Here is a 22819-nt window from a genome sequence, read left to right on the forward strand (position 1 = left end):
GAGGAAGCCAGAGTCTTCTGGCAGGTTTAAAAGTATATGTAGTCTTTTTGGAAGTTTTCATCCAAGTTTATCAACATATAAATAAAGTCTCTGCAGGGGTTCCCCCTACTGCGCTGATTTCCTGAAATGATGAGGGAAGGAACGTTTTTGAGCCATATCACAAAGTTTAAATGGGAAGTCTTGCTCACCAGAAGAGAAGAGTTTCAGAGAGGAACTCAGGTGGTCAGGGTACACAAGTAAATAACATTTGAGGGCTGAATGAATTGGTTGCACTTAGACAAAGAATTAGGAAGAGCAAAGATGTCACGTGCGTGCTCATTCCCAGAGGGACTCTTGAGCAACTGCCTCTGAACTGCCTCAGCCGAGGGATGCTGCACCATTCCCCAGACAACACTTACTTGCCTTTACATAGAGACTCAGATTTTAAAGAAACCTAAATGTCATGATACATTTGATAAAGAAGGTATATCAACTGCTGCCCCAAACAACTCAATCAAATTTCAGTTTGCGAACCGAAATTCACAGATAAGAATACTTTGCACATACAAACTTTACCTGAGGCTAAATACGTGGCACGAGTTATTTCTTTCCTGTGTACCAAGGCTGTGACGGTGACATTGCATCAAAAGACAAGATACAGCTCCCTAAAATTGAAGAAGCGAATTTGCACATTCTGAGAGATGCAGAGGAATGATTTTTGTGGGATAGGTAAAGACGGCAATAAATTGCCGTAAGACTTTATTTTATGCTGAATAAATTTCTCACTAGCTCAGGGTAGACTGTCAGGTGCCAGACAGCACACCAGAAGAACAAATCATGGAAGTAATTTCACTATTGCTCTTGAGGAACTTTGGAAATTGTTACTGCTATGACAAGAAAATATACGCATACAATATAAAAATGTAAAAACATAAAATGGCACAGCGGCTGCTGAAAAAGACAAGCATTCTGTGGTATTTCCAAATCATTTGGTTTGTTTGTGACGGCTAACATAAGTATTCACATTCAGCTTGAGTAATACACTTTGGTGAGACACAGCTCTGTGTTTTACCAGCAATATATTGATTTGACTTTCACTGAGAAAGATAAAGATTTTGCTGGAAAAACAAACTAACATTGCCTTTGAAGACTTCAAGCAGAGACTGGGCTCTTTGTCTAAATTGTTTAGTAATGAAGGCTGTGAAGAATTTTTTTGATATTTCTGTGCAAAGAAAAAATTCAAGCTCCCTTTTCTACCTGCCCAAGATTATTAGAATTATAGGAAATATCATTCAGCTTGAACACACAAGAATGGGGGAGCCCTATAAGACACTTATTAAATATACATCAGCCAAAATATCTGTAGTAGCTGATCCTGTTGTAATTTTTAAGCTCTTTCATGATGACACAGATAATATCCGCACTTTCAATGACTGAATGCTGTTTTTATTTCTTTTACAGTATGCTGGGTTTTTTTCCACTGCCTAGTCCTAAAATTAGAACAACTCTATCTCCATATATGAAGTTCATGACATTGGCAAGTATGTTACAAGGACACACTGATAAAGTCTCTGCTTCTAAATGTAATTCCTTCCTAAGAACATGTCCTAGCGAAGCAGAAACATTGATAGGAATTTCACTCAATGGTATGTATCTTCCCTCTCAACTACTTGATCTTATGATTTGATTTCAACACACAATCTAGCTGTAACCTTATTCAGCCATTTTTTCCTCACATATTATTGCAAAAAAATTTCAAACCATGTTTTAAGAGCTGAATCCTGAGGCAAGGTTGGAAACAGAGTATCTGTATGTATGTATGCATATAGATAGCAATATAGATATTTATATATCTACTATGTCAATATAGATACAGATATACCTACCGGGAAATTCAGCAATGCAGTGGGGAGGCCTCAAGAATCTCTTTTAAGGAAGTGGCTCAAATCTAGCTGTCATTCTCTCCATCTCAGAAATGGCTAAATACTAATTCCTTGAAGGCTGAAATTAGAGTTGATTTCAATTCCACACATAGAGATTTCTTTTTAAATTAGTTAATAAAAGATGTATGAAAGTGTGTTAAAACTAATAAATTCAATTTTAAAAATAAACTGATGCTTGATGATTAAATAGCATATTTGAGAGCAGTAAAAATGTGCACATGAAAGAAAAATGCATAACAGACTAAAATATTATTTCTCAAAATGTTCCTTAAAATAAAGTGTTTTCATGTCAGTGCTAATCTTCCTCAAAGACAGGTGATTGTACTAAACTTGGACTGATTTATATGGCTCATCATATGCTATAAAAATCTCAATTATTGTTCTTCATAGTACTTACAAGCTGTTCTTAAATTGCCTCCAAGATTGTAACAGTGAAAATTCTTGTGCACAACATCACAAACACTCCTCTTTACTTCTTTGAGAGCTAAAATCTTGAATATATTTGTTCCCCTGTTCTGATAACACATGTGATTTATCCACACGTGCAAGACATCCCTCTTCCCCCCAGAACAGCAAACCCCTACTCCCTAAAAGTTGTGCAAACACAAATAACACTTATCCTCTGAAAAGGCCATTACCAAAATCAAATTGATGCCCCATGGCTTGGATTAAACCTTATTCCCATTTTATCTATGGAAAAGGGCAAGACAATAAAAGGGGAGATGTTTGACTGTACAAAGCAAACAAATTAAGTTTCCAGCTTAAAAAACAAAACAAAACAACTGTTTCTATCCATATTTTAAATTTGCCCTCTTGCAGTCTTCCCAGGCTCCTGATGCCTGGTCTCCATAGAGCAGTGGCTTCCTTTCCTCTCCCCTTCCTATGGGGATCCTGGGAAACAACCCTTGGGTCTGGAGGGCTCCCACAGATCACAGTTTAAACCAGTCCAGCCCTATTCTCTTTTTTCCTTTGTAATCAACATACCATGGCAGTAAAGAATTCTGCACTAAACTTGCAATAACAAAAAAGGGAGGGTAATACTTTGAAATCTTTTTTTTGTTGCAATGAAAGACTTTTACAACCAGAAATGCTGAAGTAATACATGGAAACACAATAAAGTATGAAATATAGTACTTTGTGTTTAATTATGGGCATTTAAATTGATTTTACTTTCTCTCTGCAGGGTGTACTTTGGGGGTTTGGTTTTGTTTACTCACTTATTGATAATAATTTACGTGCCCCAATGTATCTCAGTAGCTACTTCAGTAACAAATGTGACATCTCTTGGCAATAAAAGGTTAAAATTCACTTTGCCCTCTGACTATAACAGAAATACCTTTGCAAGCTAATGACTGTAACAGGCTGGTCTGTTCCCGAATAAACATTCTAGGGATTTCCTGAGGTGTTGTTTTGTTTTGTTTTTTCTTTTTTTCCCCCCACATCTTTTTAATTGAGGGAAAAGAATTTGAAGGGCACAATCAGCTTAGATGCTATTTCAGTCACAAATCTGTATATGTTGTCTTTCTATACACTTTTTTAAACTGAAAAAAATACATTTACACAGCTTCTGGATATTCATTTTATAGGAAAAAAAAATCTTTAAAGCTTATCCAACTCATCTCCTTCTGCCAGCTTTCCTTGCCAACTCTTTCTTAGTAATGCCAGTAAATGCCAAAAAAAGTCTGGTTTAAACAATGTTTCTGTCTGTTGAAACCAAGAGAAAGGCAGTTTCTGTTGGAGATACTGGATTTGGGGATCCCACTTTTTCTTCTGCTGCTGAGAATGCACCCTGACCACGTCAGTGAAGGCAGAAGGGAGTGTGCAATGTTAAAACAGTAATATGCTAGAAGTTGCTTTGAGGACAAAATTACACAGTTCCTCTTATTGGCTTTTCCCGCAACAGATTCATTTCCAGAAACTCCCCTCTCCTTTGAAAAAGGCAGATTCAGTATCTGCCAAGGAAACGGTCCTTTTTGGGGCAGGGATACTATGGCTGTTTAGATTAACACATCTAAGAGCCTTTGTCTCCTCCTCACTTGCCAGGAGTTGAAGCAGACCTCCTTCAGCAGCATTACTTTTTCAGAACAAGATGTACTTAATGTGAAAACATCTAGGGAAAGATGATGGAATGGGTGAAACTAAAGTAAATAATGTCATCTTAGAGACACCAGTGTAGGATTTCATCCAAGATTGCTGCCCAAAGGAGCCTGCCATCTCCAACACTCACACAAATGAAGTGTGCCGGAAAATAGCATCCACCAGCGTGCAAAAATGAGGCATCTCAATGAAGATCTGATCCTCCCCTAGCTAGGCAGCAGCTTTGACTAAGAACGATCGCTCCTGTACCCGTTTAAGTGGGCTCAGGTAACAAATATGATCCTTCTGAGTATTAAAATTATCTATAGGCTTCACTTTAAACACAAAGTATAAAATGCTGCCACCTCAGAAGGAGGCAAATCACTCCAGAGAGTGATGACTGGCAGGTTCACCCCAAAAAGACCTTTTTTTGTGCAGGACTGCTGAAGTGCTCCTCAAAGGACATGGTCAGTTGAGAGAGAAGGAGCAAACAAGGAGATGAACCCTGCCAAAAAAACGCCCAGTAGCTCCTGGTGGAGTGAGATGGCCAGAAGAGGAAAGGGGGAAAGTTCATTCAGAAGCAAAATAACGTTGATCCTAAGGCAGGAGACACACTAAGGGCAAAGGAATGAGGGCAGGACCTAAGAGCACTTCATTTCCTGAGAGTGATTCAAACTTCAGAGGAAATAACATATTAGCATCCTGGGAGTTGAGGCACAGGATGAAAAGGCAATGACAAAGCCAGAGTTGGAGATCTAAATGGAGCTTAATGCATTCTGGAGGTGTTGGTTGATGAGAAGCTCAACATGAGCCAGCAACGTACACTCACAGCCCAGAAAGCCAATGGCATCCTGGGCTGTATCAAAAGCAGGTCAAGGGAGGGGATTCTACCCCTCTACTCTGCTCTCGTGAGACCCCACCTGGAGTTCTGCATCCAGCTGTGGGGGCACCAACATCAGAAGGACATGGACCTGTTGGAGTGAGTCCAGAGGAGGCCATGAAGATGCTGGGAGGGCTGGAGCCCCTCTGCTGTGAGGACAGGCTGAGAGAGTTGGGGGGGTTCAGTCTGGAGAAGAGAAGGCTCCGGGGAGACCTTAGAGCCCCTTCCAGTCCCTAAAGGGGCTTCAGGTGAGATGGGGAGGGACTCTGGATCAGGGAGGGGAGCCATAGGACAAGGGGGGAGAGTTTAAAACTGGAAGAGGGGAGATTTAGATTAGATATTAGGAAGAACTTCTTTGCTGTGAGGGTGGTGAGACCCTGGCCCAGGTTGCCCAGAGAAGCTGTGGCTGCCCCTTCCCTGGAGGGGTTCAAGGCCAGGCTGGATGGGACTTTGAACATCTGGTTTAGTGGGAGGTGTCCCAGCCCATGGCAGGGGGTTGGAACTTGATGGTCTTTAAGGTCCCTTCCAACTCTCACTATTCTGTGATTCTGGTTTGCTGAGAAGCAACGAGAGGCGACAAGACCCTTCCTTGGATTCAGTGGCCCCATCAAAGCCACCGTGTGTGTCTAACTTCTGTATCAGGGGAGCAAACACATACCTCAGTGCAACCAGTATCACTAATAGACTTATTACACTGACCAGAAACATCACAAGCACATCCTTTCAGGACAGGGATGAGATCAAACCCAGTAAAAAGCCTGCAGCCTTTGGCAGCACCCCCACCACACACACGTCTCAAAATGGAAATGCATTACACAAATTATCACGAAATGCATTTTGTTTCCAGTCTCACTAAGCCTCATCACTCCACCGTGTCTACAATTCTGTAAATTACAATCGTTTTGTTAAATTAAGCTTTGAACGCTCAATTATACAGCCCAGAAAGCCAATGGCATCCTGGGCTGTATCAAAAGCAGGTCAAGGGAGGGGATTCTACCCCTCTACTCTGCTCTCGTGAGACCCCACCTGGAGTTCTGCATCCAGCTGTGGGGGCACCAACATCAGAAGGACATGGACCTGTTGGAGTGAGTCCAGAGGAGGCCATGAAGATGCTGGGAGGGCTGGAGCCCCTCTGCTGTGAGGACAGGCTGAGAGAGTTGGGGGGGTTCAGTCTGGAGAAGAGAAGGCTCCGGGGAGACCTTAGAGCCCCTTCCAGTCCCTAAAGGGGCTTCAGGTGAGATGGGGAGGGACTCTGGATCAGGGAGGGGAGCCAGAGGATGAGGGGGAAGGGTTGCAAACTGGAAGAGGGGAGATTTAGATTAGATATTAGGAAGAACTTCTTTGCTGTGAGGGTGGTGAGACCCTGGCCCAGGTTGCCCAGAGAAGCTGTGGCTGCCCCTTCCCTGGAGGGGTTCAAGGCCAGGCTGGATGGGACTTTGAACATCTGGTTTAGTGGGAGGTGTCCCAGCCCATGGCAGGGGGTTGGAACTTGATGGTCTTTAAGGTCCCTTCCAACTCTCACTATTCTGTGATTCTGGTTTGCTGAGAAGCAACGAGAGGCGACAAGACCCTTCCTTGGATTCAGTGGCCCCATCAAAGCCACCGTGTGTGTCTAACTTCTGTATCAGGGGAGCAAACACATACCTCAGTGCAACCAGTATCACTAATAGACTTATTACACTGACCAGAAACATCACAAGCACATCCTTTCAGGACAGGGATGAGATCAAACCCAGTAAAAAGCCTGCAGCCTTTGGCAGCACCCCCACCACACACACGTCTCAAAATGGAAATGCATTACACAAATTATCACGAAATGCATTTTGTTTCCAGTCTCACTAAGCCTCATCACTCCACCGTGTCTACAATTCTGTAAATTACAATCGTTTTGTTAAATTAAGCTTTGAACGCTCAATTATACTTTAAAACTGTGTCCTTGAGGAAAGACAGTGCACAAAAGGGACACATAATTTCCTCAAGATGGAAATTGAACACAAACTTTCTGCTACGATATCATAATGATACAGATCATTTTTACCTCATCTACACAAGCTTTCAAAAACAATCGGCAGATTTTTTGGCAGTCATTTTATTTCTAGAAAAATAGCAACACTTTGAAATCCTTTTGCTGTCAAGATATTACCACTGCGTTTAAAAAAAGCTTATTATCAATCCTAAAGATTTTTTTCTTATCAAGCTTTAAACTGCATATAGCCTCTGTGATTTCTTGTTACAATTGTGAGAAATGAGAAATATTCCTATAGAAGAAGCAAATCAACTGGGGTTTGAGTAAATCTTATTGAAGTAGAATTATAATTCAACAACAAAGGCGCCAGGCTTGTTAACAATGGGACTCAGTGGGTCAACCAGCTAAATTTACCTCTTTGTCCCTAAAATATTCACTGAGTACAATTCAATTTACTATGGCTTCCTGAGATAAGGGTCTTCATCACAGCATGCGTCAGCAGCTCTTAGTTTCCATGGTCTTTCCCAGCTTAGAGGACTTTAGTCCTTGGAAAGGCCCCAAGTTCTTCTGCCATCACCTGCAAGCCCTCAAGTGGGTCCTTGCAGGATCTGGGCACCAAGAGCTTGTGGTGGGAGAGACCCTGCTGCAGGAATTGCATTGTGTTCCCTTTAACCCAAGGCAATCACAAGAAGAATTAAGAACAAGGGAGATTCTCCTTTTGCCTGTAAAAAACTGATCACATGTTCATAGCTGGAAAGCAAAGTAGTATTTTAATCCAACACTGAAATTCATACCTTACGCTCGCAAGATCTGTTGCAAGAGACGTGAAATAGCCAAGTATAAACTAAATTAATTCAATATGAAACTGCCTCAGTACAAGCACTTTACAAACCCAGCGTAATGCCACATAATTGCAAGAATTTACTTTAAGATTTTAATACCACGTTAAAGGGTTGCTAGCACTAACTGCACCATTAAGTTCAACATCATTTTTTTCCATTTTATTACAGAAAGTATGATATGTTTGTTTGGGATTGTTTGGTTTTGAGTTGTTTTTTTCTTTCTTCTTTTCCTAAATACCAGTCTGAAAACTCAACGTTAAAGAACATTGCCTCAGCCCCATCACCTTACGGAGGAGCAGGAGAATGGATTCCTCAAGCTCCAATCTGAGACACTACCTCATAGCTGGTGGGTCACGGGCAGCAAATGCACCAAAGCCCTTCTGCTGAGCCCCGTGGTGTACAATTGCTGGCAGAGGGAGGCCGGGTGGTACGGGGAGAAAGAGCTCGCCCAAGACTATTATATCACTGGTGATCTTTGCTGGCCAAGTATGACAAAATTCCTCCCGGCAGCTCAGCGTGATACAAGCTCATGAAAGGGACTTTCACCCTACTGAGGGCTCCAAGATGCTAAAGGGAGGGGAGGAACGTCTGGTGGATGGTTAATATAAAACTACATTTTCTGTTTATTGAAATAGCAATCTCTCTCCATAATATCTGCTATTTATACCGTACATAAACTAGCGCACAAAACTTTACAAACTTAACACACTGTATCACTTAAGCTGAAAATGAAATGGACCGTTTTCTGGGATGAATCCCAATTGCTTAACACTTCCCAGTATGCCCAAGCGTTTCAGGCAGGAAATGAATACTAGTATATCTAGTTGAAACTAGGGCACTGATTCAGTGCAGACAGAGAAAAGAATTTCCCCTACTCAATCACCAACACAAAGTTTTTATTGGTGGTCCCAGCTCCAGGAATTTCTCAAGCCTGTAGCTGCAATATAGGATCCAGCAAGTCCCTAGAAACTTTTTAGAAACGTTGGTAGGCATATGCTGGTTCATAAATGAAATTATCAGATTGATCGATTGGTTAAACACAGTTACGGGGCTGGTTGAGGAGAAGGGAACATGTTTTTCTCCATGAGGACCTCCTCCTGCACAAGATAAGGTGAGAGGGTTGGCTTTAAGCTGCTTTTTCTCACCCAGTGAAGCGATCCAGCCCTAATAGAATAGTCACAGAAATTCAACTGAGTACCAGAGGAGGTGACACGCTCCCTTTCCTCATAGCTTCCATGCAAAAAAAAAAAAGCTATTTCTGAATTAAACAAATGCTGAAGAGTTATTAAATAATAGAGCATATTTGAACTAATTAGCCCCCACAGTGGCCCTACAAGGCAGGGGTATAGGTATCATAAAAAGCAAAAGAAATAACAGATTGTTTACTAGGCTATTAAATTAATGACTACCAGGTTCCTAATTAAAGGCTCAAGGAGCAGATCTCCCAGAGAATTTTATCGAGGATTAGTGCAGTTTCTCACACCACTGAGGCTGCCTGTGCCAAGCTACATTCCCAGCTGATGACACAGCCTTAGCAGCATGCACAGCTCTGCCTCTTATATTCGATACTCATGAGTCATAAAAATATGGAGAGCACTATAAATTCTGTTTATGCCTCTCTCTCTTAAGATATGTAAAACAGCTATGTAAAAGAGCTATGAAAGCTGTCCTCTCAGTCTTCAAAGACTTGTTTAAGCAGCACTGTATGATTCCCCTTAATACAATTGTCTGGAAGTCTAAACTTTGGTAATTATTTCAAATGAAAAAGAACAGCAGGAGGCTCTGTTGAAGGGAATATAAACAATTATCACTTGCACGAAGGCTATGCCAGTTATGAAATAAACTTGAATGGGTTTGCTCTTGAAAACATTGAGCACCAAATTAATTATCTGACATAGCAGGCCTCTCAGCTGTAGTCCATGCATCAAACCCTATATTTGAGTCACGCGAGAACACCGAGAGGAGCAGCAAAGAGGGGAAATGTGAACTGGCAGAGAGATCTTATTAAATTGGGGTCTTTCTAATGGTTGTACCAATAACTTAATAATAATACCGAAGCTGGTGTGCACACCGTAACTCCAGGTGATAGACTGGGCTGTGATAGAAGGTGCTTATCCTGCCAGTTTGCAAGAGAAATGCAGTAACGCAAGAGTATAAAGATAGGACCAAACGGGTAAGACTCATCCCTGCTTGACAGCTTCAATAAGAGTATAAAGATAGATAGGATCCAACTGGTAAGACTCATCCCTGCTTGACAGCTTCAAACATGTTCTAGAATCTCCAGTATTATTCCTGTGACTTTGTAACAAATTTAAAGTTATTTCTTGCTCCTTCCAATGATTTTTTGTTTCAATGGCAAAAATCCCTGTTTCAGTAGGTGTTGAATTAGGGCCTTCCAGTGAAAGCATGAAAAAAACCGCCAAAAAAAAAAAAAGTTGAAAAGAATCAGGGTAATATCAGACACATTTGATAAATCTGGAGAACCATAAAGATAACTAACAGCTGTCGGAACGCATGATACTTTTACAGATAGTGGAGAATTTCACATTGAGATTTAAGTAATCAATGTCCAGAGTGACATACAGATAATGAAGACTCTGATGTTTGTTTGTAAATGCAACCCATAACACCATCCTTCAGGAAGGAGGCAGGCAGCAATGCAAAAGCCACTTCTTTGCAAGCTCAATGAGATGCAACGCATGCTAAGCAGTAAGAAATGGTAATCCTCTGCCACTTTACATGCAGAATCTTTTGAGCTGTGACAAGCATACACTTAAAAACCAGAAGAAATATAGTCTAAGCATATATTTATAGCTGGCATTCATCTTTATCTTTGCATTTCATTGCTAGAGTTTATATTCAAAGTATAACGTAACACTAAGAAAGAAAAAAAGACTGTTGCTACAAGAAAAGGAACTCTGTCTTCTCATCTTTGGTTTCTCCTTTTTTGAATACACTTCTTTAAGATTTTGCTTTGCAAACCTGATTTATACCAGCCCAGCTAAAGGAAGGAAGCTGATTCATGCTACCTCAGAATCTGTCCTTGAAAACTTAAACTTGGTGTTGCAGTTTTAATGTTGTCTGAATCCACCCCCATTTCTCCCAAGAGAAAATGAATTTCTGTTTTATTTGTATTTGAAAGTTATCGGTGTTGGAGTCATAGCTGTTCTTCATCAGTGAACCCTATGCAGGTCTTCCTATCTTCTCTGCTCTACTCTTTTCCTTCACTTCACTCTAACCCCAACAGCAACAAATCCAAATCTCCTGGTGTGTAGAGAACCATCCAGCATCTTCCACTGAGCGAGAGGTCTCACTCTCAGCAAGGCTGGGGAGAGGTGCTTTTTCCAATATATTTTTCATATATTGAGGTCAGTGGCAGTGCTTTAAGAGAGTCAGGTGAGACTCACTGGAATTCAAGTGGATTACGGGTCTAATCCATTGACAGGTATATTGTGTGCATCTCCTTAAACATAGTTAATTACTTTTAAGCAGTAACGCAGCAAAATTTGCTCACTCAAATTTAATATTAAAAAAGATATTCTCTTCATCATTTGAAAACAACCTGGACTGACAACTTGCACCCCCAAGCAACCTAAAGCATTTCAGGGCTTTCCAGCTTCTCATGTGGCTCGTCAGAAACCACACACAGCTCCATACTGCCTGCCCCAAGGTCCTTCAACACCAGCTCAGCTTCAGCTACCTTCAAATTTCTCTTTATGAATGGCAACGGTGCCTTGACTGGAGACTATAGCTATGTATGGAGCAGTTTAATATTGTGGATACAGAGCATCCAGAGCTCAAATGGATACAGAGATCAGAATTACAAGAGTATGTGCATAAGTATGAAAAGATGCCAAGCATCACCCTGTAAGGAGAGTTGCACCTAACTTGCTCGTATGCTTTTAACAACTGCATAGGATTAAACCTTTCACAGCACTTGGTTAACCTCATGATTATATTTGAGTCCTTGCAGGTGGCAGCAATGGCATTAAAGATCCTGCACAGCCAAGACCAGAGGAAAACCCCATGCCTGAGTGACAGATGCCACAACCTGAGGACTCTGTGTCTACTTGCATAATTGATCGTACCATATATGCACAAAAGGCCTTCAATTTCCCAGAAACTTAATGCATTTTAAGATCTGGACTGAAACCTAGATCCACAGCCAACTTCATTAATGAGCGTGTCACTCCGGGAGAATGAATGTCAGCCCAGGGCAATGCCACGCTGGGATCCCCCCCAGTGCTACAGCTATTTCATGCTTGCCCTGGGCTGGTCTCTGACAGGGAGAGTTTCACCACAATTACAACCTTTTAAGCATAGAGATGGAGCCAAGAAACCCTTCATGCCCATGTGAAACGCCTCCCACCTAGAGCTTTGTCTCTCCAAGAGAAGGCACGTGCTTCAGGCTCAGGTCTACCACCACCAATATTACCTGACCTGCAGCTCCTGTGGTGCAGGGATCTGGCACACATTAACCAGTGTGTGTCCCTAACAGGGTGTGAGGATAAAAGCTGAAGCCAAACAGATGGTCTTCTAAAAAAATCTTCCCTAAAGTGTTCTGTGTACTAAAACATCACTTGCCCAACTCTCATCGAACTTGGCTTGATTTGCAAGTCTCAAGCCAAGTCTGAAGAAAAATATTCAGCTGGAAACATGCGGGGAAAAGAGTCTCTTTCCTGCACTTGAATAATACAAAAATGAAACAATTTTGTTCAAACCTTAGAAAAATTTAAGAAAAACAGGACCCAACCCTCTTGGGTGTAAACCAAGCACTGGAAAAAGAATGGACACAGAATGCAAATTGATGAATACATGAAAAAAATGAAGTGGAAGGAGAAGTGGAGCTATATTGTATGATGACCTATCAACACATTCTATAATGCACCCAAAATTTCAGCGAGGATGGAAATCACATCTGCACTGGATACGGGCAGCTGTTGTTTGAAAGCACAGAGCAACGTTGCACAACACGTCAGGGTCCCGACGCCCCTGTCACAAGCCCACAAATGCAGTTCCTCAGCAGTAGCCCTGACCAGCAACAACGGGATACTCAAAATAGTAGCCACTAATTTTAGCAGCATGTTCAGGATTAGCAACGGGATCCTACATCCGGTTAATAAAAGAATGCAACTGGGCACCGTTCAAAAATTCCAACTGAAAATTATCTAAATTTTCTGAATTCAACAGGAGATGTCAGGAGAAATGTTAACAACCACTAACTAGATGAACAGCATCGTACAGTTGCAAAAGCATACATGCATTTCCATATTAACTTCTCTTAAGTGCACATATTTTATTTTTTAGATGTTCCTCTTTTTAAACAAAAAAAGAAGCAACAGCATTTCTGAAATAATTCTACCACAATGAGATCCTGGTCTTGATCTCATACAGCTTTGACTTGGAGTGGGGAGGGCAGGGAGAAAATTGATCTGCCTGGTAAATTATAGGTTATCTCTGGAAACAAAACACTACATTTATACTTAGGGAAGCCCAAATTCTTTAAATATAATTTGATTACATGTCTGATTTTAAAATTGGATTTTTCCTACCATTAGTTTGAACGGTCATTCTTTGGAAGTACCTAAATCATTAGATGTCCTTGAAGAAGTACACCCTAACTGTATTAAAGTAAACCCAGGCTTTCCAGTTACTCAGTAAATGCAGTTTTCCTGCTGCTGGTGGGCAGGTCTCTGTGACTACTTTCAGCTTTTTTGCCTCTGCTCCACACAGTCTACCACATAGATGGCCCTCAATGAGTAAGTCATTAGCTTAATAATAATTCCTGACAGGTTCTGAATGAGATATTCCAACAGATACTGCAGTGACTCCTGGGGTAAATAAAAGGACAGTTTTATCTTCGAGATGGGAAAGAAAGAGTACGCCACACTAAATGACTACCATGGTTTCTCAGGGACTAATTGTTAAGCAGGAATATTTATGATCAAAGGATTGGAGAACGGGGCTATCATTGCGAGGCAATTATCTATACACAAATAACCTTAATACTTTGGCGTTTTTATAACCACTGCATTATTTATTTTACTAGATATTCTATTGCAATACCATTCCCCTGGTTACGAGTACATGCTACTTCATTTATTTTTTTTTACATCATATAAAATTGAAATAAAATGGAGCAACACTTTGAAATGAGTTGAAGAACAATAGGTCCTATTTAACCATCAACTACAACAGTATTTAACTTTTGTGCTTTTGATCAATATTTATGTGACAAGCTATTCATTACTCTTCTCTACCAGTTTAATGCTGTTGTTCTTCCCACAGCCTCATCTGCACTTTTGTGTATTTAATTTATAACAGTTTCCATGGAAAAGAAGTATTCAAAGGAAAAAAGTGCTGATGCAGCACGTGGATCTTTCTACCAAACCACAAATCTTTTCTAAGGTTCATCTTAAACTGAAAGCAATTCTGGGAAACAAATTAATGATATAAATCACATTATCATTACTCACATAAAGATACTCTTGTAACTCTTTCAGAAAGCTACAGTGAGTAGCTAAAAGAACTCTATATGGAGAATGCCTGTTTCTAATTAAATGATCTAAAAATAGAGTTGCACATACATCTAGGACCAAGGCATCTGTGTTATCTCTCTAAGATAAGCCATTATCCACCCACAATGATATCCCTTTCATCACTGCAGATATTCAAAACTAGGCCTGGCCCTTCTTTCCCATTTAGGAAGGGAAAAAGTAAAAGGAAGCAAAATTTTAATCCAGACAAGATTTTTTGAAAGTCACATCCCTTGTTTCGAAATCTCTTTTCACACCTACCTCTGTCAATCAGCAGCATGACTCAGAACAGCGTCCCGCAAAGGGTGGCAGCAGTCAAGTAGGATTTCTCTATGAAATGCTTTCCCAGTGCAGCAAAGAAAGCTGTTTCTAAGGGGCTGTCTTGGCTGTTTGCATTATTTGTGTGTGAGGTTTTTTGCTTAGATTCTTTGGGGTTTTTAAAAAAAAAAAAAAATTAAAAATTTTACTTTTTTCTCCTCATTCTGACAATTAAAAGAACAATATTAAAAACAAGCTGAGTCAAAACTAGATCTGAGTGAAAAAGGTTGGGAAAGAGATTGCCCTGACATCTTTGGTGATAATAAACAACAACCTGTCTTCATGATTCCAGCAGGAGACAGAAAACAGCCCTTTTCTCCTAAAAACAGTATTATCAGCCAATGTCTGAGGGGAAAAAAGGAAGAAAGCTTATCAGGGCCTGTCAAAAAGGGGGAAACAACCCCTGCTTAGTCAGAGCCAGCGACAGATTATCCCCTCGTTAGGTAAAGGGAAAGCAGAGTGTGAAGGAGACACCCCTGACGCCCCCACAGAGCACCTGGGGGGCATCTCCCCTGATGGGCTCCAGGTAATGCCCCAGGCTGCCGGCAGGGAAGAAACATTATTTACACCTTTCCTTAAAGTTCTTGCTGTCAGACTGTATTTGACCAAACAAACATGTTTCTTGCATTTGCCCCTCCCTCAGTTTTGGGGCTGTTTGGGTGTTGTATGATACAATCTCAAGCAATGTATGTTAACTTGAAAAAAAGCCTATTTCTGCCATCAGAAATAAGAATGCTGCATAGCAGTAAAAATATATTCATTTCAACTAAAGACCTTATCCATTTAAATTAGGTAAGTAATAATTTTAGACAGCAGACTCTCTACAAAAATATAAAAAAAATGCTCTTACAACTGATGTGATGAAGTAAATGCATTTACTTTTCCCCAGAAACCTTCCAATTGTTATACACCTTAGAATAAAATAACAGGCAAAATGAAGACTAACCTTTGAATGAATGCCATTTACTGGTCTCCACTGTTCTCCATTCAGAAGGAAGGGAATTGTTATCTCGTAATCTTTTGACCGGTCCTTTGGCATCTGCTGTCTCGAGGACTCCAATTTTCCATCCACATTCTCTCCTAGGGACAGGGAGAAGCACTTCGGGTTAGTCAGGAACAGCATCTGACAACACCAACCTTTTTATTTAAGGGACCTGGCAGCATATTTCAAACGGAAATAATTCAGGAAAAGAATTAAACCTTAAAACATTGTGGGGTCATACTGGCAGTGTCAAAACCCACATTAATGTCTCAGAGAGCTGGGGTTCTGGGAGAGAAGTGTCCTGATTTCCACTGTTGATTAGATGGTGCGTTTCTGTGCAGCAGAAGACAAAGACTGCACATCAGGAGTAGAGATACCGGGATACAAAGATAAGGGGTTGGGATGCAAGACTTAAATAAAAACATTTGGGGAGGTATTGGCACCAACTATTCAAAGTGTTACTTTAATAAAAACACTAGAGTTTGGATTTTTTTCCATTGAAGATGAAAGCAGGGGGAACGTAAGTAGGTGGCTGGCTTTTCAGTGTCATCATTAGGAGGGCAAGCAAGCTGCAGGGATGTAGGAGAGATAAGATTTTATCAGAACTACTTTTCCACAATTAAGGTAAGAAACTAGCCTTGATCATTCCACTCCCCAATCCCTCTTCTCCCCATCCCTCTTCCCAGATGCAGTCACGCTGAATCCGATCCAAAGCAGCGGTGGTAGGAGGGGGAACAGTGCCCTGGGGGTGTCACTGGGACACTCCCCTGTGGCAAACACAGGCTCCCTACGGGCAGACAGTGACCCCAGAATTTCCCTTATGTCCCCCACATTTCTGCTTTGCAGGTCGGAGTCTCAGCACAGATGTAACAACACAGTTTGGGGTTCCTGAAATCTCCAGGTTTATTGCACACACTGATTGACCAGGTTTAATCCTCAGTATTTTATTATCCCCCAAATGCTTCTTAATGCACCATCTTAGTTGGCTAAACATGGAAGTGTGTGGTTGCACTCTGTTTTAACAAGTCTGAACTGTGTACAACAAAAAGCTGAGTATTTACTTAGCAGCCTCAGCATTTCTATATGAACATGCAAAGAGGTCACAAAGTACTGAGAACCCCGTAACGTCAAGGATGCACGTTCTCATTAGTGGGAAAAAAAAAAGGACTGGAAGAGAATATAAACCCTCACTGAAATAATGCCCTACTCCTACACAGCCAGACAACTTCAATTCATACTGTAGTGTCAAAAAGCTATTTGCATGCAACATTTATCAAGTGTTTTTCCTCTCACTAAACATACTAATGGAATCGTGCCTGTCAAAGCAGAGCTGGAAACTGTATTGAGAATTAATCTTAAAGAGAAGATAGGGAGGGCTTCCAGGTGCTGTGGGGCAGTCAAAATGCTGGTGGGGCTTGCCACACTCTTGACCTGCCATCACACAGAGCTCTCTGGTGCACTTGGACCCCATGAGGATGAGACCTGGATCTTCACAGGTGCTCTGGAAAGGTGTCCATCCTCCATTAAAGTGGAGAAACACCAGCATTACCTTTCTTCCTCCTTGCTCCCATCGCTTTTGGGCTACGAGGTGCAGGGAAAGGTGATGGGGCAGCATTTTAGCAGCTCAACCACAGCTCAGGGTTGAACCCTGTTATGGGAGTGAGAGGAAAGCTGTTGGGTCAAACCTGCCAAAACAGGTACCAGTGCTTGGTAGTGCCATCCCAGCAACCTCACCTGCCCTCTCTGGTCACCTAACACCCTCTGAGGATCACAACCTATGTTCTGGGCAGAACGAGGCCAACGTAGCCACTGTTAGAATTAGCTTTAAAACATCTACACAATCATTAGGGCTAAGCTGAAGTGAGAGGGGGACAAGTACTAGTATTTTCCAGCATGCTTTTAAAAATATGACACTTTGCCTAAAACACCTCCCTCCCCAAAAAAAGACTAGGGTAAAAAGATAAAATATATTGGGAAGAGGAAATTTGCGTGTTATACGGGCGTTCCTGGAGAGGAAGGGTTCTCACCCAACCCTCAGCACAGCCCAAGCCCAACTGACAGGGCTCTGGGAGTGTCAGCCCTTGGAAGGGATGCTCCAAACCCCACACAAGATTGGGTTCACCCCTGCAGAGGCCTATGAGATACCATCCCACCTGCCTAGGAGGGTCTATATAGAACCTTACAGCTCTTTATTCTGATTATCAGGCATTGAGGTCCCTGCACAGAACAGAAATTTATGAAGCATATCTCAGAGAAATGAAAAAAGTTTGGCTCTAGCCCTGATTTTTTTTTTTTTTTCTTGGCTCACTAGAGCAGTCTCAACGATATGAATTAAATGACTCAGGTCCTTCTATTATTTTGTAGGATTTGCACTCTGAAAACTTCATGAAATCTAAATTTTAAGAAACCCTATGAGCATACTTTTTCTCCCATGGATGCATTGTCTGCATTGCTTCCACGCAGTCTTATATCATAGAGCTGCAGCTAGACATCAGAAAACACCAAAGTCTTTCTGGGACTCCTACACATGCAAGTTGTCTTTCTTATTAATTCTACAAAGCATTACCATCACAAATTTACCCGATAGAGAAGAAAAAGGAGAGAGAGCAAGAGGAATCAGCATTTGTGCACAGTTCTGTTATTCCTTCATTGCATCCCGTGGTCCAGAAAGTACCACCTCTATAAAAATATCACAGGAAAAAAGGAACAATTTCTAGACAAAATGCAGTTTGATTTTGCCACTCCTATTCTGTCATGACAAAGTGATGCTTGTGGTGCATAACAAAGTAAGGTTACAATGAGCACATTTAATCTCACACACATGCTTATTTATCTGCACGCTGAAAATGCATATTGTGCAGACGCGTTGATAGTCTGGAGACAGACATCAAGACAGGTTTATAGGCAGCAGTTATATCTTTATTGGAAAAGATAATTTATTTGGGGGAAACAAAACAGACAAGCTTTAGAGTTTGCAAACTCTTCTGAAGCCTTAGCGTTTATAAAACACAAGATCAATTTCTGTCTAGTTGCTTTCCTTCAGCCAAATATTTTGCTGCTTATCTGAATGTTGGGTTTTTTTTAAATTATTGGGTGTGATAAAAATCACGGCTTCCTGCAGAAGGAGAAAGCACTGCAGCCCAGTCACAGGGCCTCAATCTGAAGAGCACTTGGGTACATGCTTAGTATTATGCACTTGCTTAACTCCCAGCTGTCCTTAGTGTGGTACATGCACATTAAAGCTTCTTTTGGAAATCAAATAACAATGTTTTTCTGATTCAAATGTATGATATTGACTTACTGAATGACTACAAAATAAAGAAACCTGTCTAACTGATAGGTAAACTCTAGATCAGTCTTTTAATCTGAAAGTAGGAGGAAGATTAAAAGGTAGATCCTTTAAATAGGATTCTGCAGCCATATTGCAAAGCTTCAAAGAACACGTTGCAGAAAACAAGGGATCACAGCCAACCAAGAGTGACCCACACACATCCGTGAGGTGGGAAAGATGATGGCATCTAAAGGGCCTGAGCTTGACTGAGCAATGGGATGCAGACAGAAAAGATACGGGTAGAAGAAGATGAAGTCGGGAGGAAAAAACACACAAAAAACCATGAGAAGAGAGACAGGCCAAAAAAACCGAAAGTGTAGGTATAGAAATTGCAGTTGAAGTGTGCAGGAAACTGGAAAAATGGGACAAGCAGATGTGCAGCCCCAGAGCAGCCAGAGTCTGAACAGAGGGGTGAGCTTCTGGGTAGGTACCCAGGTGGGATGGCTGCTGGCAACCTTGGAGAGCCTTCGGCACACACGGCCCTTGCCCCCAAGTTGGAAACACCGAAGAATTTATCCCAGTGAGGGCAACTTCACCCAGGCTCTTGCACAATGGCTGAACAAAACACAGTCCCAGTTTTCTTCTATTGGTCTCGGGTCACCCATCTCCGAGCATAAGCAGAGCCCTCCCAAAGAACATCCGAGAAGCACCAGGAGAGGAGCGCGGTGGGACGCGACTGGAGATCTGTGCTAGTGAAGGGTTTCCATCACCTTGATCACATCCCGTGAGCTCCCAGTGCTGCAGTTCTTCATGCGCCCAGACGTGCTGGTATTTCCCCTCTGCCACTCTTCATCTCCTTTACCCATTTTCATTAGGATTTCTTTGAAGCTGGAACCATTAGAGTTGTTTGCATTACATTAATAATGAGGCCTCTTCTCTATGGGGACTCTTGGTATTACAGCAATATAAATAGTGTAATAATTGAAATCAGAGAATTTAAATTTTGGTAACGTGTCATGAGAGGGGAAGAAAATCAGGCCATCTGTATTACCAGAAACTTTTATTAGACCCAGGTTTCCTATCTTTTGTGTCACATGCACCTACTTACTCACCTACTTATTTTCCATTTCAGTGAAATTCTGTCCAGTTCTTCCTGACGCAGGCTCCTCTCCCACTTTTTCACATGAAAAACTCACAGTCCTGTCTATCTGTTTTCTATTTTCAGCCTGCGCTGAAGGTAACGCTTTTGATCCACAAGCAGCCCACAAGCTGATGTAGCACCCTTTATTCTTTTTTTTTTTTCCCCCAGTAATATAAAAGATACTTTGTACAAATAGTGAGACGAGTAGATGTTATCTGTCGGTGACTTTTGTGCAGCTGAAATATTTTTCATTTATGCGCTTCTACAACTTTTCTTCTTAGCACGGTATCATACAAGGAGTTGTTGGAAAAGAAGTTAAGAATAGTTTTCATCTTTTTGCTTTGCATTTCAGTTCCTCCGAGCTCTATGTAAAATAAACTCCAAGCATGCGATGTGACATCTTTGTTTAATGGCCTCCTGAAGAAGCCCAGACACACTTCAGTTTTGCATTTACTTAAAATTAATAAGCTTTTTAGTTAGGCAGCGCAATTTATTTGTCCTCATGACAAACAAAAAGGTGAATGCTCTCAATCCTGAGCGGGTCTGGATGAAATGGGCTGAAGTGGAAAGGAAAAAAAAAAATAAAATCCCTCCCACCTGCACCCCCCTGGCACGCTGCGAAGTGCTGGCTCTGCTCCCCCTGCCCTGGCAGGCACAGGAGAGCGGAGTCAGAGCTGGGTGGTTGATAAAAAACATCCATCTGTTAATATGTAGGTTTACAATAAAGCCAACGTGTGGCACTCTGCTTCCTTCCCGCTGTGGATGGGCATGTTCTGGGAGTCCCATCTGCACGTCTTGTCCCGCACTCCTTAACATGACCCCACGAGGGTCCCAAGGCACCCAAGGGCTCTTCCAGCCCCAGCACCCCCCCCAGCCCAGCCCAGGGCCATTGGCCCCAGCCCCAGGGATGCTGTGGGGTGCCCATCTCCAGTCCATCTCCCCGGAACAGAATGACAGAATCACAGAATCATCTAGGTTGGAAGAGACCCTCTGGATCATCGAGTCCAACCATCTACCCTACTCTAAAGTTCTCCCCTACACCATATTCCCCAACACCACATCTAAACGTCCCTTAAACACAGCCAGGGATGGTGACTCAACCCCCTCCCTGGGCAGCCTATTCCAATGCCCGACCACTCTCTCTGTGAAGAATTGTTTCCTAATGTCCAGACACTGCACCTGGGCACCTTTCATGTCACCCGCTGCAGTTAGTGCTGAGTTGTGGATATAACAGAAGGGGTGGGTGGGGGAATAAAAAAAAAAAGGCTAAATGAAATCAAATTATATTATCCTTGTGTTACTTTTCATTTTACAAATGGGCTCACCGTTGTAAATTGCAGCCTATCTACTTTTTCCTCTGCAACAAAACACCAATGCACGGGAATAATCTTAGGAGATAAAAGAATAATAGGACAGAGTAATCTCTCAGCAGCCTGAAAACAGCTACCGGCACTGCTCTGCATGGCGAGGCGTGGAAGACAGGAAGAGCATACTTTATCCATTTCCTCCTCATTTTCTCCAGCTTCCTCAGCTTAGTTCACAATCAGTGGGACCCATGACTTGGATGGGTGATTTCTGGCTATGGAGGAAGGGCTGTATATCCACGGCTGCCTCCTGCTCTCACTGGACCACTGGTAATTAGTGTTGTGGCAGGAAACTGAGGCACCCCCACAGGCTCTGGCACCAGCCAGCTTCCCTGATAGCCCAGGGTACCTTGGGTCTGCCCTGGGCCACCACACCAGCAAGCTGGGCTGGAACCCCAACAGAGCCACCACTGCCAGCAAGGATGCCCATCCGATGGAAAAGAGATTTATCACACCACCATCAGTTGCTTCTCTCTCATGTCTTATTTGGGACAACTCTTTTATCACCTCAGACTCAAAATATAAATTTTTAATCCAAAATTACTAAGTTTATACACTGAGAGGACCAAGCATTTGCCCTTCAAGGTGGCGGTGAACTTAAGGAATTTAAGAAAGGTATGGAACTGGGTAAGGAGTAGAGACTGCCCACCTAGCACATCGCTAACCAACCAGGTAAAGGAAGGTTTCGACCAAGCATTTGCCCTTCAAGGTGGTGGTGAACTTAAGAAATTTAAGAAAGGTATGAAACTGGGTAAGGAGTAGAGCACCCACCAAGCACCATCGCTAACCAACCAGGTAAAGGAAGGTTTCTACCAAGGTTCAGTAAGAAAATGTATTAGGATCAGCCTTAATATTTCTATCAATGAGCAACCCCTACTCAATGTGCAGAAGTGTCCTCCTCAAATCCAGTGCTCCATGTTAGGAAACAACATCTACATGGAGATGGACAGGAATATTACGAAAGAATCCACTAACTTGCAGGCTGGAGCAAAGGGTTGAGACCAAAGTACAGAATGGAGGACCATACTCTCAGGGACTAGTAAGTTTTCTACTCTAAGCAGTGATCTTCAAGGGTAAATGACACAAGAAAGACCCCTACATGCTATTCAGTATAACACTGCTGTCACATGAAAAAGGCAGTCCTGGAGTGATGCATCAGAAGAGGTGTTTGCAGTGAATGTGATATTGAAGTTACTCCTGAGTGTTACCAATGCAAGACCATCTGTAATACTGCGGGCATTTCTCCTCACCTGTGTTCATGGAAGATTAATTCAGCTTGGAGCTGGTGGATGCAAAAGGCTGCCAGGGTGATCAGGGAAGTGGAAAGACTAAATCAAAAGGAGGAAATAAAAGAACTGTTTTGCATAATCTAGAAAACTAAAGATGACAGGGCCCATGAATGTCCTTTAGCTTCATATACCTCTTGGTATTTATCTTGCCAGTGCTGATATATTTATAGATGGCAAGAGTATACAGTGGCTATACATAAGGTTAGATTGTATTGCAATGCAGAACTTTAGA

At 41.9% G+C, this 22819-nt stretch overlaps 1 protein-coding gene and 1 long non-coding RNA gene across 2 annotated transcripts in view; one reads left to right on the plus strand and one right to left on the minus strand.

The window, feature by feature from the left end:
- ADAM12 (ADAM metallopeptidase domain 12) overlaps positions 1 to 22819 on the minus strand; it is a 192371-nt gene that overhangs the window by 149329 nt on the left and 20223 nt on the right. Inside the window, exon 3 of the mRNA XM_014945202.1 lies at positions 15487 to 15620. Coding sequence (XP_014800688.1) covers positions 15487 to 15620 — 134 coding nt within the window. The remainder of the gene's footprint in view (positions 1 to 15486; positions 15621 to 22819) is intronic.
- LOC106889788 lies at positions 1573 to 11793 on the plus strand. The gene is made up of 3 exons (XR_001412394.1): positions 1573 to 1625; positions 7928 to 8032; positions 11660 to 11793. It is a non-coding gene; the product is annotated as an uncharacterized LOC106889788 (long non-coding RNA).

Source organism: Calidris pugnax, unplaced genomic scaffold (assembly GCF_001431845.1).
Source record: "Calidris pugnax isolate Ruff unplaced genomic scaffold, ASM143184v1 scaffold89, whole genome shotgun sequence".
Classification (NCBI taxonomy): domain Eukaryota; kingdom Metazoa; phylum Chordata; class Aves; order Charadriiformes; family Scolopacidae; genus Calidris; species Calidris pugnax.